At 47.1% G+C, this 26,306-nt stretch overlaps 1 protein-coding gene across 2 annotated transcripts in view; it reads left to right on the top strand.

Moving 5' to 3' along the window:
* Window positions 1-26,306, top strand: part of ZC2HC1A (zinc finger C2HC-type containing 1A) — a 196,109-nt gene that overhangs the window by 148,594 nt on the left and 21,209 nt on the right. For both annotated transcript variants that reach the window (XM_063923943.1, XM_063923942.1), the window contains exon 8: window positions 25,729-25,830. In XM_063923943.1, the coding sequence (XP_063780013.1) occupies window positions 25,729-25,830 (102 nt within the window). The remainder of the gene's footprint in view (window positions 1-25,728; window positions 25,831-26,306) is intronic.

Genomic DNA, 26,306 nt, shown 5'->3' with positions numbered 1-26,306 from the left:
TTTCTAGGGACCTACAGGACGCTTCAAGTTCCATTTCTTGGCGTTTATAGACATTTTTTAAATTAGCAACCCGTCTAATTAAAGAGCCACTTATAAAGGCCTTAAATGCGTCCCAGAGGATTGTCGGACCAGCAGTGCCCTCATTTCTCTGACGTCCTAGTGGATGCTGGGAACTCCGTAAGGACCATGGGGAATAGACGGCTCCGCAGGAGACTGGGCACAATTAAAGAAAGATTCAGGACTATCTGGTGTGCACTGGCTCCTCCCCCTATGACCCTCCTTCAGACCTCAGTTAGATTTCTGTGCCCGGCCGAGCTGGATGCACACTAGGGGCTCTCCTGAGCTCCTAGAAAGAAAGTATATTTTAGTTTTTTTATTTTACAGTGAGACCTGCTGGCAACAGGCTCACTGCAACGAGGGACTAAGGGGAGAAGAAGCGAACCTACCTAACTGGTGGTAGCTTGGGCTTCTTAGGCTACTGGACACCATTAGCTCCAGAGGGATCGCACACAGGACCCGACCTCGTCGTCCGTTCCCAGAGTCGCGCCGCCGTCCCCCTTACAGAGCCAGAAGCAAGAAGTGTCCGGAAAATCGGCGGCTGAAGACTTCTGTCTTCTCCAAGGTAGCGCACAGCACTGCAGCTGTGCGCCATTGCTCCTCATGCACACCACACACTCCGGTCACTGATGGGTGCAGGGCGCTGGGGGGGGGGCGCCCTGAGCAGCAATATTAACACCTTGGCTGGCAAAACTGACACCATATATAGCCCTAGAGGTTATATAGGTGTAAATTACCCCTGCCAGATTTACACAAACAGCGGGAGAAAGCCCGCCGAAAAAGGGGCGGAGCCATCTTCCTCAGCACACTGGCGCCATTTTCCCTCACAGCTCCGCTGGAGGGATCGCTCCCTGGCTCTCCCCTGCAGTCCTGCACTACAGAAAGAGAGGGGGGGCAATAAATTTAGGCGCAGTATATATAATACAAGCAGCTATAGGGGAAAACACTCTGTATAGTGATATCCCTGTGTTATATAGCGCTCTGGTGTGTGCTGGCATACTCTCCCTCTGTCTCCCCAAAGGGCTTTGTGGGGTCCTGTCCTCTGTCAGAGCATTCCCTGTGTGTGTGCTGTGTGTCGGTACTGCTGTGTCGACATGTATGATGAGGATAATGATGTGGAGGCAGAGCAAATGCCTGTGAATGTGATGTCACCCCCTGCGGGGTCGACACCTGTGTGGATGGACTTATGGAAGGAATTACGTGACAGTGTCAGCTCCTTACATAAAAGGTTTGACGACATAGGACAGCCGGCTACTCAGCTTGTGCCTGTCCAAGCGTCTCAAATGTCATCAGGGGCTTTAAAACGCCCGCTACCTCAGATGGCAGACACATATGTTGACACGGATACCGACTCCAGTGTCGACGACGATGAGACTAGTGTACCTTCCAATAGGGCCACCCGTTACATGATTGAGGCAATGAAAAATGTATTACACATTTCTGATAGTACCCCAGGTACCACAAAAAAGGGCATTCTGTTTGGTGAGAAAAAACTACCAGTAGTTTTTCCTGCATCTGAGGAATTAAATGAGGTGTGTGAGGAAGCGTGGACTTCCCCCGATAAGAAATTGATAATTTCTAAACGGTTATTGGCAGCGTACCCTTTCCCGCCAGAGGATAGGTCACGTTGGGAAACACCCCCTAGGGTAGATAAAGCGCTTACACGTTTATCAAAAAAGGTGGCACTACCGTCTCCGGATACGGCCGCCCTAAAGGAACCTGCTGAGAGAAAGCAGGAGGCTACCCTAAAAGCTTATATATACACACACGGGCATTATATTGCGACCAGCGATTGCATCGGCATGGATGTGCAGTGCTGCTGCTGCGTGGTCAGTTTCCCTGTCGGATAATATTGATACTCTGGATAGGGACAATATTTTGCTGACAATAGAGCATATAAAAGACGCTGTCTTATACATGCGTGATGCACAGAGGAATATTTGCCGGCTGGCATCAAAAATAAGCGCAATGTCCATTGCCGCCAGAAAAAAGGCACATGGAAGTTTTGCCTTATAAGGGGAAAGCACCGTATTATCAAGTACAGTTCTTTCGGCCCCATAAAAACAAGAGGGCTAGAGGCGCATCCTTTCTGCCGAGAGGCAAAGGTAGAGGGAAAAAACTGCAGCATACAGCCAGTTCCCAAGAGCAGAAGTCCTCCCCCGCGTCCGGTAAGTCCACAGCATGACGCTGGGGCTTCACAGGCGGACCCGGGTACGGTGGGGGCCCGTCTCAGAAATTTCAGCGCACAGTGGGCTCTCTCACAGGTGGATCCCTGGATCCTTCAAGTAGTATCTCAGGGGTACAGGCTGGAATTCGAGGCGTCTCCCCCCCGCCGTTTCCTAAAATCTGCCTTACCAGCAACTCCCTCTGCCAGGGAGGCAGTGTTGGTGGCTATCCAAAAACTGTATTCACAGCAAGTGATTGGCAAGGTACCCCTCCTTCAACAAGGAAAGGGTTACTATTCCACAATGTTGGTGGTACCGAAACCGGACGGTTCGGTGAGACCCATCTTAAATTTATAATCCTTGAACACATATATCAAAAGATTCAAGTTCAAGATGGAATCGCTCAGGGCGGTTATTGCGAGCCTGGACGAGGGGGATTACATGGTCTCCCTGGACATCAAGGATGCCTACCTGCATGTCCCCATTTACCCTCCTCACCAGGTGTACCTCAGGTTTGTGGTACAGGACTGTCACTATTAGTTCCAGACGCTGCCGTTTGGGTTATCCATGGCACCGAGGGTCTTTACCAAGGTAATGGCCGAAATGATGATACTCCTTCGGAAGAAGGGGGTTTTAATTATCCCGTACTTGGACGATCTCCTGATAAAGGCGAGGTCCAAGGAACAGTTGTTAGTGGGGGTAGCACTTTCTCGGGAAGTGCTGCAGCAGCACGGCTGGATTCTCAATATCCCAAAGTCACAGCTGGTCCCGACGACACGTCTCCTGTTCCTGGGAATGATTCTGGACACAGACCAGAAAAGAGTGTTTTTATTCCAGTGGAAAAAGCCGAGGAGTTGTCATCTCTAGTCAGAAACCTCCTAAAACCAGGACAGGTGTCGGTACATCAATGCACGCGAGTCCTGGGAAAAATGGTAGCTTCGTACGAAGCAATTCCATTCGGAAGGTTCCACGCAAGGATTTTCCAGTGGGACCTGTTGGACCAATGGTCCGGGTCGCATCTCCAGATGCAGCAGCGGATAACCCTGTCGGCAAGGACCAGGGTGTCACTACTGTGGTGGCTGCAGAGGGCTCATCTACTAGAGGGCCGCAGATTCGGAATACAGGACTGGGTCCTGGTGACCACGGATGCCAGCCTTCGGGGCTGGGGAGCAGTCACACAGGGAAGAAATTTCCAAGGGCTGTGGTCAAATCAGGAGATTTCACTACACATAAATATCCTGGAGCTAAGAGCCATTTACAATGCCCTATGCCAAGCAAGTCCCCTGCTTCAAAACAAACCGGTTCTGATCCAATCAGACAACATCACGGCGGTCGCCCATGTAAACAGACAGGGCGGCACAAGAAGCAGGAGGGCAATGGCAGAAGCCACAAGGATTCTCCGATGGGCGGAAAATCACGTGCTAGCACTGTCAGGAGTGTTCATTCCGGGTGTGGACAACTGGGAAGCAGACTTCCTCAGCAGACACGACCTTCACCCGGGAGAGTGGAGGCTTCATCCAGAAGTCTTCCGATTGATTGTAAACCGTTGGGAAAGACCACAGGTGGATATGATGGCGTCCCGCCTCAACAAAAAGCTAAAGAGATATTGCGCCAGGTCAAGGGACCCTCAGGCGATAGCTGTGGACGCTCTAGTGACACCGTGGGTGTACCAGTCGGTTTATGTGTTCCCTCCTCTGCCTCTCATACCAAAGGTACTGAGAATAATAAGAAGGCGAGGAGTAAGAACGATACTCGTGGTTCCGGATTGGCCAAGAAGAGCTTGGTACCCAGAACTTCAAGAAATGATATCAGAGGACCCATGGCCTCTACCGCTCAGACAGGATCTGCTACGGCAGGGGCCCTGTCTGTTCCAAGACTTACCGCGGCTGCGTTTGACGGCATGGCGGTTGAATTCCGGATCCTAAAGGAAAAGGGCATTCCGGAGGAAGTCATTCCTACGCTGATAAAAGCCAGGAAAGAAGTAACCGCAATCCATTATCACCGTATTTGGCGAAAATATGTTGCGGGGTGTGAGGCCAGGAAGGCCCCTACTGAGGAATTTCAGCTGGGTAGTTTTCTGCACTTCCTACAGTCGGGAGTGACTATGGGCCTAAAATTGGGTTCCATTAAGGTCCAGATTTCGGCTCTGTCGATTTTCTTCCAGAAAGAACTGGCTTCACTGCCTGAAGTTCAGACATTTGTAAAGGGAGTGCTACATGTTCAGGCCCCTTTTGTGCCTCCTGTGGCACCTTGGGATCTCAACGTGGTGTTTAGTTTCCTGAGATCACATTGGTTTGAGCCACTTAAAACTGTGGATCTGAAATATCTCACGTGGAAAGTGGTCATGTTATTGGCCTTGGCTTCGGCCAGGCGTGTGTCAGAATTGGCGGCTTTGTCATGTAAAAGCCCTTATCTGATTTTCCATATGGATAGGGCAGAATTGAGGACTCGTCCCCAGTTTCTCCCTAAGGTGGTATCAGCTTTTCACTTGAACCAACCTATTGTAGTGCCTGCGGCTACTAGGGACTTGGAAGATTCCAAGTTACTGGACGTAGTCAGGGCCTTGAAAATTTATGTTTCCAGGACGGCTGGAGTCAGGAAAACTGACTCGCTTCTTATCCTGTATGCACCCAATAAACTAGGTGCTCCTGCTTCTAAGCAGACTATTGCTCGCTGGATTTGTAGCACAATTCAGCTGGCGCATTCTGCGGCTGGATTGCCGCATCCTAAATCAGTAAAAGCCCATTCCACAAGGAAAGTGGGCTCATCTTGGGTGGCTGCCCGAGGGGTCTCGGCTTTACAACTTTGCCGAGCTGCAACTTGGTCAGGGGCAAACACGTTTGCTAAATTCTACAAATTTGATACCCTGGCTGAGGAGGACCTTGAGTTCTCTCATTCGGTGCTGCAGAGTCATCCGCACTCTCCCGCCCGTTTGGGAGCTTTGGTATAATCCCCATGGTCCTTACGGAGTTCCCAGCATCCACTAGGACATCAGAGAAAATATGATTTTACTCACCGGTAAATCTGTTTCTCATAGTCCGTAGTGGATGCTGGGCGCCCATCCCAAGTGCGGATTGTCTGCAATACTTGTAAATCGTTATTGTTCCACAAATCGGGTTGTTATAGCGAGCCATCTGTTCAGAGGCTCCATTGTTATCATACTGTTAACCGGGGTTCATATCACGAGTTGTACGGTGTGATTGGTGTGGCTGGTATGAGTCTTACCCGGGATTCAAAATCCTTCCTTATTGTGTCAGCTCTTCCGGGCACAGTATCTTAACTGATGTCTGGAGGAGGGTCATAGGGGGAGGAGCCAGTGCACACCAGATAGTCCTGAATCTTTCTTTAATTGTGCCCAGTCTCCTGCGGAGCCGTCTATTCCCCATGGTCCTTACGGAGTTCCTAGCATCCACTACGGACTACGAGAAATAGATTTACCGGTGAGTAAAATCTTATTTTAGCTCCAGGAACTCCCGCCATGCAAACTCAAGCTCCGCGCCAGTGCCCATCTGTAAGAGCCAGAATGAGTTAAATTTCCAAAACAATTGCCCCCGGGTACCCCCAGTATCCAAATTCAACAGTATTGGTGAGTGGTCCGAGATACCTCTAGTTGCATACTGGATATCAACAATTTTAGGAAGTAAACAGGGGGAAACCAGGGCCATATCAATCCTAGAAAAGGAGGAGTAATTAGGGGAGAAACAGGAGAACTGGCGAGCAGCAGGATGCCGCGTCCTCCAGGCGTCCACCAAACCCATACCCTCCACTAACAGTGCAAAGGTACCCGGACGTGTACGAGGCACAGTAGTAGTGGTGCTGAACCTATCCACACTGAGATCCATAACATTAATAAAGTCCACAATGCAAACAGTGGGAATGTTGGGGTAAAGGGACATAAAATCAGCAGCCTTACGTAGAATCTCCGGGGAGTACGGTGGAGGAATGTAGATAGCTAACAATAATAAAGACATTTTTCTATCATTTAAGAAAATATATCTTCCCCACTGATCTATCTGGACCTGACCCAAAACAATTGGGACAGATCTGCGAATCAGGATGGAGACTCCTCTGGAATGGGAGGTATGAGTGGAGTGGTATAACCACCCAATCCATGGCTTTTTAAGAGATAAAACTTTGGCTCCCTCCAGGTGCGTCTCCATAAGACACATAACATCTGCGGAGCACTGCTTAATTTGCCTAAAATCAAGGCCCTTTTAATTTTATCATTAAGGTCCCGCACATACCAGGACTAAATGTTTAGACTAAGTGATGCCATAATAGATAGTAGCACCAAGTGCTAGATGTGCCCAAAACAGTGAAGCTATTTGAAAGTAATAGAAAAGTAACCGAATGAAAAAGATTACTCTAAACATATCGCAACAGCAATGCTTAAAAAACATTAACACGCTAAATCCTCCCTTCCCCCCCACACAACCCCCCACCCTGTATACCGGCCCGAACTTTGGCATACCTAATCCCTAAAAACCTCCCAACAACTAAAAAACTAGTAAAGAGGACAAAAAATACAGTGGCCAAAGGCAGGCATCGCTCCCCCACCACAGCTTAACCCCCCCAGGGCCAAATAAAAACCCAACCCCATAACACGGGGGCCCAATATCAAGTGCAACATTTAGCATACTACCAATACAGGTTATAGCGTCCCCCCTAGAAGGAGAGAATCAAAGAATCAATAAACATTAATACAACAGCTGTATACATATATGCTTGACAACGTAAATCGTAGCCCAGTTATCGGGCAGCAGTAACAATCAGTCATTTGCCAGAGCGCGCCCTGCCGGGAACTGCCGGTCAAGCCACGTCGCCGCTTCCCGAGGGGTTAAGAATTTTCTTTCCCCTCCCGCGACCACCCGCAACTTTGAGGGAAAAAGCATAGCATAAGGGAGATTGAGTTCCCGGAGACGGCTCTTAATTGGAAGAAATTGGGCTCTCTCCTTCTGAATATCGACCGTAAAATCAGGGAAAACCGAGATCCGGGTGCCATTCCATTTAAGTGGGCCTTTGGTGCGTGCCAGGGTAAGAACCATGTCCCGATCTTTGAGGTGAAGGAACTTAGCTAGGGGGGAGGGGGGGGCGCAGGGGCCCTGGCAGTAGTGGCCGCATTGGGATTCTATATGCTCGTTCCACCGCGAAGTGTGACGTAAAAGGATCTGTTCCAAAGAAATCTGTAAGCCACTTCTCCAAAAACTGCTCAGGTGCAGCACCCTCTTCCTTTTCAGGCAAGCCCACAAACCGAATGTTATTCCTCCTCAGACGCCCCTCCATGTCGGTTAACTTTTTCTGCACCTCCGTCATCTGGGATTCAAGGGTAGTGGTGCGTCGTCCAAGCGGAGCCACAAGTATCCTCAACAGTAGAAATGCGGGTTTCCGCCTCCCCCACTCTCTCTAACACGTTGTAGATCCTGATGGATTAAAGAAAGATCTGATTGGACTTGGGTGATTTTGTCGGCTAAGCTGCCTTCGCTGGCATTAACTGGGTCCAGTACCCTTTGGATAGCATCCTCTGAGGCCTCAGGGGGATTGGAGCCAGCACTCGTAGCCGGAGAAGGGGGAGAGGAGCCATCCTGCGACCCCTGCGTCCTCTTATTTTGCGCAGGAGGATTTCTAGCGTATTTTTCAAGCTTGGCCGCAGCTTGGTAAGTCTTCCCCATAGTATTCTTTATAGTCACCCCTAGAGGGAGTTGCCACACTGTATGAGAGAGTTATGGTGAAACAAGCAGGCAGACCTCCAGTCTGTGGTATATCAACAAATCAGGAACCACACAATGATGGGCAAGCAGCCTCCAGGTGGATATATATAATGAAAAGAGAAAAGTCACAATAATATATTTCAGGCAGTGAATATGCAGCAGGGGGAGCTGTGATCCGGGAAAACTGAGCAGTTATAATGATAAGGGGTGGAAGCCTAATCCCTCAACTCCCAAGCCCTGCACATAGCACTAGAAGGGGAGAAGAAAAGGGGGGGCCTCCGTGCAGCCCGACCTGCCGCCCAATATGAAGGAGAGGAATCCCTTTTTTTTTTTAAATCATATACTGCAGCTGGAGGCACCAGGGGAGTTTGGTGGCGTGTCTTATTTCTCCACACCATATGTGGAGCAGGAGATCTGAGGTGCAGCAGCGTGGTGCCAGCTGTAGGTAGGAAGTAGCTGACACAAAGGGGGCGGGGGGCACACTCAGCCCAGCGGGCTGTAATCAGGCGTGCAGCGTGTTCGCTCCGGGCGCGCCTCCCCGCCGCCGACCGGATGTTGTGCGGCTGGCCGGAGCAGGGGGGGTCCGTAAAGACAGCAGCGGGCTCAGGCGGGAGCGGAGGCGGGATGCCAGAGAGCGCTCACCGCCACAGATCTCTCCCCGGGAGCCCGACAGAAGGACCAGATGCAGCGACCAGGATCCCGCCACCACGGACTGAGCGTCCCACGTGGCGCGGCAGCAGCCAGACCGGAACTGTCCCGCCGGCCAGGGGTACGAGCAGGAGAGCAGAACGGCACAGGAACACTCTGGGGGGTGCACCCAAGGGTAAGGCAGGTCTAGGGCACCTTATAACCCCGGGGGGAGACGTCAGGATAAATATCAGGAGTTTTAGGCAGGAGAGCTCAGCACAGTACGTGCTACTCCATGCCCATCGTAGCCACGCCCCCCGGCTGTAGTGTCTTTTAAATTGTGCAAGTTAATTCTAATTGCCGTGGACAGTCTGCCTGGGAAGGGCTAGTGCCTAGGTAGCAATTCTTCCCCTTTTCTGTAACACAGACCCATCCACTGAAAGTAATATTACATTACATTACAGCATATAGGCTTACATGATCTTTTTTGTTTTATGTTCTTCCAAGTTCTAAGGAGTCAACCAACTATGAGTAATGATAGTTGACTGTTGTTAGTGCTGAAATGTTGTCATTGGTTTATTAGAGAATAAAATAAAACCCCAGCCAAACACAAAGATAGAAATGGCATAACACCCCCTGACCGCAAGAAGCGGAACAGGGAAGGCCCTTTGCCTTGTGCCCCGATAATTCAGTAAATCTCCTATTATCCTGCCGGAGGAGTTTTAAATGGGAGTTCTCTCGGAGAGCAATGATGTGATAGCAGCCACTTGGAATACACACCATTCTGTTAGTTGGTAGAACATGGTAATTCTACCATATTATTATGTGTAGCTGGAGGTCTTTAAATTATGAAATATGAGCCAAACTGTATATTGCTGTTAAACAAAGCTCACCTTTTCTAGCTTGGGTGACGTTAGCCTATAGAGTAGCTTCACTTATAAATAGTGTGTCCTCTAGGTGTCACTCTTCACCCACCATTTTAATGGCTCATTTGAATGCCTTTCTGATGTAGTACAGTATGTAAACATTTGAAAGCATTTTATTTTACAATAGATATATATAGGGGTATATGCAATTGCGGTCGAATTGCCGCAAATGTCGACAAACGGGGCATTTTCGACACAAAAAATGATTCGACAATGCAATACAGTACTTTTCGACAAAAAAACGGCTGTTTCAAATTCGACTTTTTGCAATTCGACAGTTGGCAAATTCGACATGTCTGCAATGGTAAAAATGCGGCTTTTCGACAAAAGTATATTCAATTGAAGAATGTCGATTCGACAACAGTGCTTTCGACAGTCATTTCGTCAATTTCAGTCCGCCTCATTTTGCTGGCGGGATCGAATAAAAAATTTTAAAAACATGTTTTTTTGTGTTTTTTTTATTGCTAATAGCATATCTATTTATATTAGAAGGGATTATCTACTTGGTTTGTATATTAGGAGCCACAAGTGTTATTTATATATATTTTTTCAAAGAATATTTTTTTTTTTTACTGACTAAAATAATATGGAGAGATCAGAGCATGTTTTTCAGTGGGAAGGGGTGGGAATGTGTTAAAAATCAAGAAAAAAATGCGTGGGGTCCCCCCTCCTAAGCATAACCAGCCTCGGGCTCTGCATCCGGTCCTGATGAAAATAATACGGGGGACAAAAGACGTAGGGGTCCCCCGTATTTTTAACACCAGCACCGGGCTCCACTAGCTGGAGAGATAATGCCACAGCCGGGGGACACTTTTATACTGGTCCCTGCGGCCGTGGCATTAAATCCCCAACTAGTCACCCCTGACCGGGGTACCCTGGAGGAGTGGGGACCCCTTAAATCAAGGGGTCCCCCACCTCCAGCCACCCAAGGGCCAAGGGTGAAGCCCGAGGCTGTCCCCCCCCCCCCCCCCCCCCCCCCCATCCAAGGGCGGCGGATATGAGGCTGATAGCCTTGTGTCAAAATAAAGAATATCGGCCCTCATTCCGAGTTGTTCGCTCGCTAGCTGCTTTTAGCAGCATTGCACATGCTAAGCCGCCGCCCTCTGGGAGTGTATTTTAGCATAGCAGAATTGCGAACAAAAGATTAGCAGAATTGCTAATGTAAATTTCTTTGCAGTTTCTGAGTAGCTCGAGACTTACTCAGCCATTGCGATCAGTTCAGTCAGTTTCGTTCCTGGTTTGATGTCACACACACACCCAGCGTTCGCCCAGACACTCCCCCCGTTTCTTCAGACACTCCCGCATTTTTCCCAGAAACGCCAGCGTTTTTTCGCACACGCCCAGAAAACGGCAAGTTTCCGCCCAGAAACACCCACTTCCTGTCAATCACAGTACGATCACCAGAACGATTAAAAAACCTTGTTATGCCGTGAGTAAAATACCTAACTTTTGTGTAAAATAGCTGAGCGCATGCGCTCTGCGAACCTTGCGCATGCGCAGTAAGCAACTAATCGCAATATAGCGAATATCGGCAACGAGCGAACAACTCGAAATGACCCCCATTGTTTTTTTGTAGCAGAACTACAAGTCCCAGCAAGCCTCCCCCGCAAGCTGGTACTTGGAGAACCACAAGTATCAGCATGCGGGGGGGAAATGGGGCCGCTGGTACCTGTAGTTCTACTGCAAAAAAAATACCAAAATAAAAACAGTACACGCACACCGTGATAGTAAAACTTTATTACATACATGCACACCGACACACACATACTTACCTATGTTGACACGCCGACTCGATCCCCTTCACCAGTAGAATCCACGAGTTACCTGTAAATAAAATTATACTCACAAAAATCCTGTGTAGATTTGTCCTCTTCTGCTTGTAATCCACGTACTTGGCAAAATAATAAAACGCAAACCCGATCCACGCACTGAAAGACCGGGGTCCCATGTTTACACATGGGACCCCTTTCCCCGACTGCTGAGACCCCCCGTGACTCCTGTCACAGAGGGTCCCTTGAGCCAATCAGGGAGCGCCACGTCGTGGCACTCTCCTGATTGGCTGTGCCAGTTGTCTGAACTGTCAGGCGGCGCATAGCACTATGCCGCTCCATTATCTTCAATGGTGGGAACTTTGCTGTCAGCGGTTGACCGCGAGTAACCTCAACCGCTGACCGCAAAGTTCCCACCATTGAAGATAATGGAGCGGCATAGTGCTATGCGCCGCCTGACAGGGACCTGCTACTTACCCCTTGGACTCCCCACATATGGACAGATAAGCTGTTTTGATTTTTCAATCCTGTACGTGTGCTACCTACACTTATGCACAGATGAACTGCCTATTTTAATTATATCCGTGTACGTCTGCTACTTGCATTTGTAAGACAGAGAGTTGCTGCCTACTCTCTGGACTCTCTCCATGTGGACAGATAAGCCGCTTTTATTTCTTAATCCTGTACGTGCGCTACCTGCATTTACGGATTTATGAATTGTTTTTATATAGACTTTTGTATGTTGGTTACCTGCATCTGTGGCAGGATTTTGTTTATTAAAATTGTTGTTGCTTGTTTTTAACTCGCTCTCTTGAAAATTATTGGAATGAGCAAAATTCCTAACTCTTGAGCTGCTGTAAAAATTATTGGTTTATTTTTAAAAAACAGTACACACTATGTTGCTTTTATTTTTTCTCCACATGTCCTGCCTCTAAGAGTCATCAGCCTGAAATTATTCGAAGCTAAGTTGTTACCTATTGTTATAACTTATTACACCTGAATGCACATACTTTTTCACCAACACTATTAGGCGCTTTTATATACTTCAATTTTTATCTTTATCCACACACTGTACTAGAGCTGCCACTCATTCCATTGATGAGGTGTGTTGTATAAAAGGTTTCTAAAAAGAAAATCCTTCCTACCCTCGTGTTCTATTAGATTTACCTAGGCGCTTTCCTTTATTATTCCTATATATATATATATATATATATATATATATATATAAAAAAAATTTTTATAGAGAGCGATACACATTTGTTTCTTTTATGTATTTTGCTGTCATTTCATTTACTGCTATGTCATTTACCACAGGTAGAAATACAAAGCAGCGCCAGGGTTACACAAAATTCTATAAGCTATTATATCACTGTCGCTGTAACACACCCTATCGGCAGCTCACACCTAAAAACCACACAACACACCCACTTAAAAGGGGGAGCACGAATGTACTTCTAGAGATTAAGGGGGACATTTACTAAGCAGTGATAAGAGCGAGTGGAGAAGTTGCCCATGGCAACCAATCAACACTGAAGTAACATCTATAATTTGCATACTATAAAATGATACAGAGCTGCTGATTGGTTGATGGGGCCACTTCTCCACTGGCTCACTTCTCCGCTCTTATCACTGCTTAGTAAATGTACCCCTTTATACTTTAATATGGAGTTGGCCACCCTTTTGCAGCTATAACAGCTGTCACTCTTGGAAGGCTTTCCACAAGATTTTGAAGTGTTTCTGTGGGAATTTGTGCCCATTCATTCTGCAGAGCATTTATGAGGTCAGGCACCTATGTTGGATGAGTAGGCCTGACTTGCAATCTCCATTCCAGTTCATCTCAAAGGTGCTCAGTGGGGTTAAGGTCAGGGCTTTGTGTTGGCCAGTCAAGTTTTTCCACTCCTAACTCCTCAAACCATGTCTTTTATAGTCCTTGCTTTGTGTACTGGGGCACAGTCATGTTGGAATAGAAAAAGGCCTTCCCCAAACTGTTGCCACAAAGTTGGAAACATAGCATTGTCCAAAATGTATTGCTGAAGCATTAAGATTTCCCTTCACTGGAGATAAGGGGCCTAGCCCAAACCCTGAAAAACAGCCCCATACCATTATCCCTCCACCACCAAACTTCACAGTCGGCATAATACAGTCAGGCAGGTAACGTTCTTCCAGCATCCACCAAACCTAGAATCTGACTGCCAAACAGAGAAGCGTGACTCGTCACTCCACAGAACATATTTCTACTGCTCCACAGTCCAGAGTTGGTGTGCTTTACACCACTGCATCCAACGCTTGGCATTGGACTTGGTGATGTAGGCTTGCATGCAGCTGCTCGGCCATGGAAACCCATTCCATTAAGCTCCCGATGCACAGTTTTTGTGCTTACATTAATGCCAGTAGAAGTTCGGAACTCTTCAGCTATGGAATCGGCAAAACGTTGGCCACTTTTACGCACCATGCGCCTTCCACTTTCTAATAATATCACAGCTGACTGAAATATCCAGCAGGAATGAAATTTCATGAATCGGCTTATTGCAAAGGTGGCATCCTATCACAGTACCATGCTTGAAGTCACTGAGCTCCTCAGAACGACCCATTTTTTTTATCACAAATGTTTGCAAATGGAGATTGCATGGCTAGGTGCTTGATTTTATACACCCGTGGCAACGGGTCTGATTGAAACACCTGAATTCAATAATTAACACCCATCTATGAATATATATAAATATATGGATTTACAAACATTGTATAAGAATGGCAATAAACAGAGAATTCCATCCCAAGATCTAAATAATGACTTCCTATTAACAAGCAAGTATTGTATCATGAGGACACTTCCTGTAGGTTACCTATAGACATACAATGCATGCATGAATGAGTTTAGAGACACGGACTGTTTAAATAACTCGGTCGGCTTGTTATAAATTAACAAACATGAACTGATGCCAGCATGGTAATATTATACAGCATTCTAGGTTTGCTTTAATTTACAGCTTGGCTTCGCCAAACAGCTTTCTGATGCAGTGAGATCTTGTGATCAGGATTTCATATTTAATAGTATTGGTAAGGTGACGCTAAGTACGCTGTTAGAATAAAGGTGTATTTATCCTGGTTTATGTAAGCATTTTTATTGCAAATCTGATCCCTAGATGTCAATCTCGTCACCATGTAAATCCCTCTAAAACTGTAAGTCAGTATAATGGTAAAAAAGGTCCCTTCCTCTCACTAATTGACATTTAAAGCCATACTCTATTCATAGAAGTAATAGGAATGACTTTTGTGGGTTCTCTTTGGTTACCTCGGGTGGTGGGCAGGTGGAGGCTGTGACGTCACATAACCTTTTACTTTGCTATCTTGAATACCAAGTGCAAGGGAGCGGAGGAGCTACGGATGTGTACTCTTACATCTTTGCTCTGTGCGCTACAAGTCTCATTACAAATAGTGTGTGAGTTTCGCGTGACTCAGTAGCGCAGAGCGTCTTTTCTTTGCGTTTTTTTCTGTGAAAATGCATCTTAGACACAAAAGAATGTAATAGGATGCACAAGCAGCTTCTGCTGATTAAAATTATAAGTACAATATAAAAAAAACGGAGTAAACACTTAGCCGGCGCTGTCAGAATATAGGTACATATAGTGAAATACTGTTTAATAAATTAAAAATATACAGATGAACATAGATCAGGTTCAACTCAAAGCCTTTGGCAGCATGTGCAGCGGGTAATTACCAGATTCAACAGATCTGTAGCCAAACAGTTCCTATCAGCGTTTAGTTAATGAGGATTCCAGATATCCCACCACAACTTTGATCTCACTCGCTGGTCACCGGTTTCTCACTGCACGTCTCCTTTTTTTTTTTTTTTTTTTTCAACATTAAATTTTTATTCAAGGAATAGTTTCAAAACAAAAATACAGAAAAGACAAAAGAGAATACAACAACAGTGGGGCAAAAACAATATCATAGGGGAAGAGAGAGGGCATCCAAAAGCATTATATAAAACACACAAATAATCACATATCACGGATTTTCTACAGGTTACTCAAGTCACAGGAGGGGGGGGGGGGGGGCTCTGAATGGTGGGGGACAATGGAGAGATCACCTTGTTTTTGGAAATATATGTATGCCATGGGAGCCACTTCATAATAGGGGAAGAGGGAAATGTAGAGTATGCAGCTTCCCTGGTTTCCATCTCGAAATGGAAGTGGGTCTTAGAGATGACTTTCTCAAAGGGAGGGGGGGGGGGAGATTTCCAGTTTTGAGCAATGGTAGCTCTGGCTGCAATTAGAACGTGGCCAAGAACATAACGATATGATTTGGGGACAGTGTCTGGGTACCAATGCAACAATGCCAATGAAGGGTCCTGTCACTGCACGTCTCTTTGCTGCCGCAGGGATAGTCAACTCACTTCCACCCCGGTCTGGGGTCTTTGTCAAGGTACAAGGTCGAAACGCTGATAGGAACTGTTTGGCTACAGTTCCGTTGAATCTGGTAATTACCCGCTTCACATGCTGTCAAAGGGTTTGAGTTGAACCTGATCTATGTTCATTTGTAGATTTTTAATGTATTAAACGGCATTTTACTATATGTACCTATGTTTTATTGTCTTTCGGTGGACTTGACCTGAAAAAGTGGAAGTTCAAGGAAGAATAAGGACGTATTCTGACAGCGCCGGCTAAGTGTTTACTCCGTTTTTTTTTTATATTGTTCATTGTGGTGAGGGTTGAAGGAAACTTCTTAGGAGTGTTGTATTTGGTTGGCTGCTTCTTTTTGTGCACGAAGTGCTTTCTACAACCTATTTCCTAAAATTATAAGTAGCATGCCTATATTCTGTGTGTATACAAAATGCCATGCTACTGTGTTTTCATGGAAAACACTGTAATGTGGCATTTCGGATGCAGATAGAGCCACAATTACACACACAATATATGCATGCTGCATATCCTTTTAATCAGCAGAAGCTGCTTGTGCGTCCTATTACATTGTGTCTAAGACGCATTTTCGCTGGAAAAAAACTGCAAAAAAAGACGCTCAGTGCTACGGAGTCCTGGCACAGCATGGTTCGATTTCAAGGGCTCTTTAGCGTGACTGCAGCAAGGATGTAAGAGGTGCATTATTTTTTTAGCAGAGACAAAAATAGTCCTGACCGCGTATGCTGATATAATAGTTTGCAGACTTGCATAACTAGAGAGAATATACACAGCCCATATCAAGGGGTCTATCCATTATCCCTAAATTACAATTTTCACATACTTTTATATAAATTAAGTATCATGGTCATTCATTATAAAGGTAACGCATGAGATATCACAAATAACTCCTGCTTACCTTTCGGTCCTGATAAGGCCCGCTGTCCAAAATTCACCAAGCTCCGAAAATACTAAATTTTCAGAGCTTGACAGTAGGAACCTACAAAGACAGCATGGGATCAGTATGATTTACCGGCGGGTAGGATGCCGGCTGTCCATATCCTGACAGCAGCATCCCGCCCACCAGAATGCAGCGAGCGAGTGTGGAGAGTTCCCTTGCGGACTTAGTGGCTCGCTGCGCTTGCCACAGGAACTATTCCCACTCTGTGGGTGTCATGAATACCCACGAGTGGGAATTGTCCTGTTCTGCTGGTATTCCAGCTGACGGCTGGCGGGATTCCAGCATCGGTATCCTGACTGCTAGGATACCGAAAGCCGGCAATTTAAACGGATCCCGACGGCATTTGTTCCTGGACCCCCCACACCTTCCTTTGGGAAGGAGTCTGGGGTGTTAAAAAGGGATCCCTATTTGGCTTCTTCTGTCAGACACCAGACTGTGGGGGTAATTCAGACCTGATCGTAGCAGCAAATTTGTTAGCAGTTGAGCAAAACCATGTGCACTGCAGGGGAGGCAGATATAACATGTGCAGAGAGAGTTAGATTTGGGCGGGGTGTGTTCAAACTGAAATCTAAATTGCAGTGTAAAAATCAAGCAGCCAGTATTTACCCTGCACAGAAACAAAATAACCCACCCAAATCTAACTCTCTCTGCAACCGTTATATCTGCCCCCCCCCCCCCGCAGTGCTCATGGTTTTGCCCAACTGCTAACAAATTTGCTGCTGCAAACAACTCTGAATTACCCCCCATATGTCTGCACGCAAGAGCGCTAGCTGTAAAGTTTCACTGCTACAAAAGGTAGAGGTGATAGGGATTGCTGGGACAGCTGATCTTTGGATCAGCTGTCCCTACATCAGAACAATGTTGAATTACTCTTGTGTTTTAGTATCCACCAGCGCTACTTGCAGCAATTTGGATTTTAAAGTAGCACTGCCAAACCTCAGTGCTCGCCAGTGCTTAGTAAAGAGAGCCCATGCCTCAGAAGAACCCTGCTATATGTCTGTAATGTTGGCTTTCCATCATGTAGTCTGTCACCCACACATGGGTGTAGTATGGTATGCCGGCGGCTGGGCTCCCGGCGACCAGCATACCGGCACCGGGAGCCCGACCGCCGGCATACCGACAGTGTGGCGAGCGCAAAGGAGCCCCTTGCGGATTCGCTGCGGGCACGGTAGCGCGCCACGCTATTTATTCTCCCCCCAGGGGGGTCGTGGACCCCCACGAGGGAGAATATCTGTCAGTATGCCGGGTGTCGGGATCCCGATATTCGGCATACTGAAGACCACCCCCACACACAAGTAACAATCTCTGTACTAGTAAACTGGATGCACAGCTCATTACAGGTCTACACTCATGGCCTATTGTGTATCAAACCGAACTGAAGGATTAGGAGACTATGCAGAGAATGCAAAGAGACTTTTTTTTTTTTTAAACCTTTTTATACTGTACATTGGAGTTCCTTGTTAAATTTGTAATACAAGATTTAGCGGTGTTTGCATGGCAGCCCTAATAGCAGTTACATCACTACATGGGTAATGTCACATTTTGAAAGATATTTATACTCAGAAAGTACAAAGATAAGCAAATATCTCCTGTATTCAGCCCGCCCTTGAAATATAGCAGGATTCTGTGAGTTCTATATCTAAATCGTAGTCATCATTATTATTAGCACTTGGATTTCTGACTTCTACTATTGTAGACACATTCCGTGAAGTGCTTTTTGCAGTCTGGAATGTAGGCAGCCCTTTCTCAGCAGGAGCTTCCTCTGCTCAGCAGGTCTGTGAGAGGTGCAGGCAGTGTCAGACTGGGGTATGAAGTGCCCTCCGGGGGAATGCAGTGATAGGGGTCCATACTTGGGGGTGTGATCAGCCTGCAAAGGGGGTGTGGCCAGCCTCCACAGAGGCTTGAAATGCACAATAGTCTTGTACAGTGTAATGCAACATATCTACCATGTATAATACAAGTGCACAGTCTGGAACCTGATCCCTGGAGGAAGGAGTGGGCACTCAGGCAGTGGGGCCCACTGGTGGTTTCCCCTGTACCCCTGTGGGCCAGTCCGACCCTGGGTGCAGGTGACAGAGAAAGTGACATTACATTGGAATTTCTCAGCCCTCACGTTATTATTAGGTCTTTGTAGTATCTTTGCACTGAAATCCAGAACCCATAATCTGTAACATATTACAGCAAAACAGTGTCATCTGTGCTGGCCCAAGACAATTTATTACTTTCTGTCATCTCATAAACTGACTAATACTGAATTTGAGTAACCCAAAAACTCAGAAACGCCCCGTTATGAGCTGATCTCACTAGTGACTGCAGGGAGTCGTCTTTACATTGCAGACCTTTAATTAGTTGCATGTAATATTGTTGTTTTTTAACGGAATAAAAGGTTGTTACACATGCCCAGATTTGGGTAGCATATAAAATGTGTGATATAAAACGACAGTATTCTCAAAACACCTATAACACGTACACACATCCTTTCTTCACTCTCTTCTAGTCTCCCTCTCCTCACTTGTTTTCTTTCTTTCTTTCTTTCTCTTTTTCTTTCGTTCTTTTTCTTTCCTTCTTTCTTTCGTTTTTTCTTTCTCTCTTTTTTTCTTTCACTCTCTTTTTCTTTCTCTCTCACTCTCTCTTTTTACCTCTGCCTCTTTCTCTTTTTCCCTCTGCCTCTATCCTCTCTGCCTTGTTCTCTCCCCGCCCCCCTCTCTCTCTCTCTCTCTCTCTCTCTCTCTCTCTCTCTCTCTCTCTCTCTCTCTCTCTCTCTGTTCTTCTCTCTCTTTCTCTCCTTCCCTCCCATTAGTGGTAAATATATAACTCTTCTGTGATCAGATGCATTTAGGGACTGGTGAACCTTAAATTACAAGTTGTTTTCTTTAGCTCTAAAGGGTGAACGTTATGTGTTTGTACTTTGTGTGTGTATTATTGCTGTTCTCACTCCCGCCAGAATTATCAAGCAAAAAACGGATACTCATTTGCTATAAAAATTTTAGATTGGCAGTGCATTTGATTTTGCACAAATACAAATATTTGCATGTCGTCACATAAGGAAAATACCCACGTTCTGCTCTTGGAGATCGCACGCCCACATGGCAATTCACCTGGTCACGCCGATTTCCACCACCTTCAAGCATCTTTATATGTCGGGTCATTTTACAGGAGAGCTCTGTGGCTAATCTCAACCCCTTGCAGATCATTTAAATAACTCATGGCATGAAATATTGTGTTTTGCATGTGGGTGGAGAACGTGGCATTTTCCTACACTTAACCAGAATTTCTGATCCTCCCAGTTTCTCCTACCATAGTCCATACCATAAGCCAAACGCAAACCTGAACTAATACAGTTACACAGCGTATGCATATGTCACAAAATTGTATTTCTCTGACGTCCTAGTGGATGCTGGGAACTCCGTAAGGACCATGGGGAATAGACGGGCTCCGTAGGAGACTGGGCACTCTAAAAGAAAGATTAGGTACTATCTGGTGTGCACTGGCTCCTCCCACTATGACCCTCCTCCAGACCTCAGTTTGATTTCTGTGCCCGGCCGAGCTGGATGCACACTAGGGGCTCTCCTGAGCTCCTAGAAAGAAAGTTTATTTTAGGTTTTTTATTTTACAGTGAGACCTGCTGGCAACAGGCTCACTGCATCAAGGGACTAAGGGGAGAAGAAGCGAACCTACCTGCTTGCAGCTAGCTTGGGCTTCTTAGGCTACTGGACACCATTAGCTCCAGAGGGATCGACCGCATGGAACTGGCCTTGGTGTTCGTTCCCGGAGCCGCGCCGCCATCCCCCTTACAGAGCCAGAAGCAAGAAGAGGTCCGGAAAATCGGCGGCAGAAGACTTCGGTCTTCACCAAGGTAGCGCACAGCACTGCAGCTGTGCGCCATTGCTCCTCATGCACACTTCACACTCCGGTCACTGAGGGTGCAGGGCGCTGGGGGGGGCGCCCTGAGGGCAATATATGACACCTTGGCTGGCAAATCTACATCATATATAGTCCTAGAGGCTATATAGATGTAAAATTACCCCTGCCAGTATTCCAGAAAAAGCGGGAGAAAGTCAGTTGAAAAAGGGGCGGGGCTTCTCCCTCAGCACACTGGCGCCATTTTCTCTTCACAGTGCAGCTGGAAGACAGCTCCCCAGGCTCTCCCCTGTAGTTTTCAGGCTCAAAGGGTTAAAAAGAGAGGGGGGACACAAAATTTAGGCGCAATATTGTATATACAAGCAGCTATTGGGAAAAATTCACTCAATATAGTGTTAATCCCAAAATTATATAGCGCTCTGGTGTGTGCTGGCATACTCTCTCTCTGTCTCCCCAAAGGGCTGTGTGGGGTCCTGTCCTCAGTCAAAGCATTCCCTGTGTGTGTGTGCGGTGTGTCGGTACGGCTGTGTCGACACGTTTGATGAGGAGGCTTATGTGATGGCAGAGCAGATGCCGATAAATGTGATGTCGCCCCCTGTGGGGCCGACACCAGAGTGGATGGATAGGTGGAAGGTATAAACCGACAGTGTCAACTCCTTACATAAAAGGCTGGATGACGTAACAGCTATGGGACAGCCGGCTTCTCAGCCCGCGCCTGCCCAGGCGTCTCAAAGGCCATCAGGGGCTCAAAAACGCCCGCTCCCTCAGATGGCAGACACAGATGTCGACACGGAGTCTGACTCCAGTGTCGACTAGGTTGAGACATATACACAATCCACTAGGAACATCCGTTACATGATCCCGGCAATAAAAAATGTGTTACACATTTCTGACATTAACCCAAGTACCACTAAAAAAGGGTTTTATGTTTGGGGAGAAAAAGCAGGCAGTGTTTTGTTCCCCCATCAAATGAGTGAATGAAGTGTGAAAAAGCGTGGGTTCCCCCGATAAGAAACTGGTAATTTCTAAAAAGTTACTGACGGCGTACCCTTTCCCGCCAGAGGATAAGTTACGCTGGGAGATATCCCCTAGGGTGGATAAGGCGCTCACACGTTTGTCAAAAAAGGTGGCACTGCCGTCTTAGGATACGGCCACTTTGAAGGTACCTGCTGATAAAAAGCAGGAGGCTATCCTGAAGTCTGTATTTACACACTCAGGTACTAGACTGAGACCTGCAGATAGTGCTGCTGCAGCGTGGTCTGTAACCCTGTCAAACAGGGATACTATTTTGCGAACATAAGACGTCGTTTTATATATGAGGGATGCACAGAGGGATATTTTGCCGGCTGGCATCCAGAATTAATGCAATGTCCATTCTGTCAGGAGGGTATTAGAGACCCGACACTGGACAGGTGATGCTGACTTTAAAAGGCACATAGAGCCTTATAAGGGTGAGGAATTGTTTGGGGATGGTCTCTGGGACCTCGTATCCACAGCAACAGCTGGGAAGAAATTTTTTTACCTCAGGTTTCCTCACAGCCTAAGAGAGCACTGTATTATCAGGTACAGTCCTTTCGGCTTCAGAAAAGCAAGCGGGTCAAAGGCGCTTCCTTTCTGCACAGAGACGAGGGAAGAGGGAAAAAGCTGCACCAGTCAGCCAGTTCCCAGAATCAAAATTGTTCCCCCGCTTCCTCTGAGTCCACCGCATGACGCGGGGGCTCCACAGGCGTAGCCAGGTACGGTGGGGGGCCGCCTCAAAAATGTCAGCGATCAGTGGGCTCGCTCACAGGTGGATCCCTGGATCCTTCAAGTAGTATCTCAGGGGTACAAGCTGGAATTCGAGGCGTCTCCCCCCCGCCGTTTCCTCAAATCTGCCTTGCCGACAACTCCCTCAGGCAGGGAGGCTGTGCTAGAGGCAATTCACAAGCTGTATTCCCAGCAGGTGATAGTCAAGGTGCCCCTACTTCAACAAGGACGGGGTTACTATTCCACACTGTTTGTGGTACCGAAACCGGACGGTTCGGTGAGACCCATTTTAAATTTGAAATCCTTGAACACATACATAAAAAAATTCAAGTTCAAGATGGAATCGCTCAGGGCGGTTATTGCAAGCCTGGAGGAGGGGGATTACATGGTATCCCTGGACATCAAGGATGCTTACCTACATGTCCCCATTTACCATCCTCACCAGGAGTACCTCAGATTTGTGGTACAGGATTGCCATTACCAATTCCAAACACTGCCGTTTGGACTGTCCACGGCACCGAGGGTCTTTACCAAGGTAATGGCAGAAATGATGATACTCCTTCGAAAAAAGGGAGTTTTAATTATCCCGTACTTGGACGATCTCCTTATAAAGGCGAGGTCCAAGGAGCAGTTGTTGGTCGGAGTAGCACTATCTCGGGAAGTGCTACAACAGCACGGATGGATTTTATACATTCCAAAGTCACAGCTGGTTCCTACCACACGCCTACTGTTCCTGGGGATGGTTCTGGACACAGAACAGAAAAAAGTGTTTCTCCCGCAGGAGAAAGCCAAGGAGCTGTCATCTCTAGTCAGAGACCTCCTGAAACCAAAACAGGTATCGGTGCATCACTGCACACGAGTCCTGGGAAAAATGGTAGCTTCTTACGAAGCAAAATTCCATTCGGCAGGTTCCATGCAAGAACCTTTCAGTGGGACCTCTTGGACAAGTGGTCGGGATCGCATCTTCAGATGCATCGGCTGATAACCCTGTCTCCAAGGACCAGGGTATCTCTACTGTGGTGGCTGCAGAGTGCTCATCTTCAAGAGGGCCGCAGATTCGGCATACAGGACTGGGTCCTGGTAACCACGGATGCCAGCCTTCGAGGCTGGGGGGCATTCACACAGGGAAGAAATTTCCAAGGACTTTGGTCAAGTCAGGAGTCGTCCCTACACATAAATATTCTGGAACTGAGGGCCATTTACAATGCCCTAAGTCTGGCAAGGCCTCTGCTTCAAAACCAGCCGGTACTGATCCAATCAGACAACATCACGGCAGTCGCCCATGTAAACCGACAGGGCGGCACAAGAAGCAGAATGGCGATGGCAGAAGCCACAAGGATTCTCCGATGGGCGGAAAATCACGTCTTAGCACTGTCAGCAGTGTTCATTCCGGGAGTGGACAACTGGGAAGCAGACTTCCTCAGCAGACACGACCTACACCCGGGAGAGTGGGGACTTCATCCAGAAGTCTTCCAACTGTTGGTAAACCGTTGGGAAAGGCCACAGGTGGACATGATGGCGTCCCGCCTAAACAAAAAACTAGATATTGCGCCAGGTCAAGGGACCCTCAGGCAATAGCTGTGGACGCTCTAGTGACACCGTGGGTGTACCAGTCGGTTTATGTATTCCCTCCTCTGCCTCTCATACCAAAGGTACTGAGAATAATAAGAAAACGAGGAGTAAGAACGATACTCGTGGTTCCGGATGGGCCAAGAAGAGCTTGGTACCCAGAACTTCAAGAAATGATATCAGAGGACCCATGGCCTCTACCGCTCAGACAGGATCTGCTACAGCAGGGGCCCTGTCTGTTCCAAGACTTACCGTGGCTGCGTTTGACGGCATGGCGGTTGAATTCCGGATCCTAAAGGAAAAGGGCATTCCGGAAGAAGTCATTCCTACGCTGATAAAAGCCAGGAAAGAAGTAACCGCAAACCATTATCACCGTATCTGGCGAAAATATGTTGCGTGGTGTGAGGCCAGGAAGGCCCCAACAGAGGAATTTCAGCTGGGTCGTTTTCTGCACTTCCTACAGTCAGGGGTGACTATGGGCCTAAAATTGGGTTCCATTAAGGTCCAGATTTCGGCTCGGTCGATTTTCTTCCAGAAAGAACTGGCTTCACTGCCTGGAGTTCAGACATTTGTAAAGGGAGTGCTACATATTCAGCCCCCTTTTGTGCCTCCTGTGGCACCTTGGGATCTCAACGTGGTGTTGAGTTTCTTAAAATCACATTGGTTTGAGCCACTTAAAACTGTGGATTTGAAATATCTCACGTGGAAAGTGGTCATGTTATTGGCCTTGGCTTCGGCCAGGCGTGTGTCAGAATTGGCGGCTTTGTCATGTAAAAGCCCTTATCTGATTTTCCATATGGATAGGGCAGAATTGAGGACTCGTCCCCAGTTTCTCCCTAAGGTGGTATCAGCTTTTCACTTGAACCAACCTATTGTAGTGCCTGCGGCTACTAGGGACTTGGAAGATTCCAAGTTACTGGACGTAGTCAGGGCCTTAAAAATTTATATTTCCAGGATGGCTGGAGTCGGGAAAACTGACTCGCTTTTTATCCTGTAGGCACCCAACAAAATAGGTGCTCCTGCTTCTAAGCAGACTATTGCTCGCTGAATTTGTAGCACAATTCAGCTGGAGCATTCTGCGGCTGGATTGCCGCATCCTAAATCAGTAAAAGCCCATTCCACGAGGAAAGTGGGCTCATCTTGGGCGGCTGCCCGAGGGGTCTCGGCTTTACAATTTTGCCGAGCTGCAACTTGGTCAGGGGCAAACACGTTTGCTAAATTCTACAAAATTGATACCCTGGCTGAGGAGGACCTTGAGTTCTCTCATTCGGTGCTGCAGAGTCATCCGCACTCTCCCGCCCGTTTGGGAGCTTTGGTATAATCCCCATGGTCCTTACGGAGTTCCCAGCATCCACTAGGACGTCAGAGAAAATAAGATTTTACTCACCGGTAAATCTATTTCTCGTAGTCCGTAGTGGATGCTGGCCGCCCATCCCAAGTGCGGATTGTCTGCAATACTTGTATGTAGTTATTGCCTAACTAAGGGTTATTGTTGAGCCATCTGTTGAGAGGCTCAGTTATATTTCATACTGTTAACTGGGTGTAGTATCACGAGTTATACGGTGTGATTGGTGTGGCTAGTATGAGTCTTACCCGGGATTCAAAATCCTTCCTTATTGTGTCAGCTCTTCCGGGCACAGTATCCTAACTGAGGTCTGGAGGAGGGTCATAGTGGGAGGAGCCAGTGCACACCAGATAGTACCTAATCTTTCTTTTAGAGTGCCCAGTCTCCTGCGGAGCCCGTCTATTCCCCATGGTCCTTACGGAGTTCCCAGCATCCACTACGGACTACGAGAAATAGATTTACCGGTGAGTAAAATCTTATTTTATGCTTCGGGTCAGCGGTTTAAAATTTTGCAAATAACATTCACATTTAAGCTTTCTTTTTCAGTGTTTCATTATTTAATATATATTTGTAACTTATGTTTATTCTTTAACTTAGAGGTTCAATGAAGTCAAGAACACCTCCAAGCATGGCCAAAACTACCACATCTGTTGTTTCCGCTAACAAAAGGAAAACCTACAATGCTGAAAACTACTCGAGGTATTGTGTGCCAGCTCTCTGCTCTATATACCCCAAATCATAGGTAGTAATGCACTGCGGGTGTTGTACAGTCACCGCTGTAACGTGTTTTGCAGCTCGTGTAGCGTTCTTTTGAAAAGCAAGCATGAGATAAAAATGTTTGAGTTCAGCAAATTTTGTCATTTTTTTCCATTCTTTCCATTTTACAGCTGTGACAAAAGTAGCATTTAATATATACATATCTAGTGTTCACGTTAGGCTGCTAAAACAGCCTGCCTGTGCCTTCTCGCCCGAGAGCCGTAGTGTCCCGTAGGTGGGAAAACTTGCGGTTGCCGATCTCTGGTACCAGGTGAATAGATGCCGTGCATATGCACACAACGTCTGTTCACGAAGACTTGGCGGCAGCCCAACATGTCCAGAAGTGCTGGTCGCACCCCCAAGTGAGACAGCGATGGGGCCATGCCTCCTTCCCCTGCCGGCCACATACTCTTTTCAGA

This window comes from Pseudophryne corroboree, chromosome 5 (genome assembly GCF_028390025.1).
Source record: "Pseudophryne corroboree isolate aPseCor3 chromosome 5, aPseCor3.hap2, whole genome shotgun sequence".
Classification (NCBI taxonomy): domain Eukaryota; kingdom Metazoa; phylum Chordata; class Amphibia; order Anura; family Myobatrachidae; genus Pseudophryne; species Pseudophryne corroboree.
Note: the sequence above shows the minus strand (reverse complement) of the source record. Positions and strands in the feature narration are given on the sequence as shown.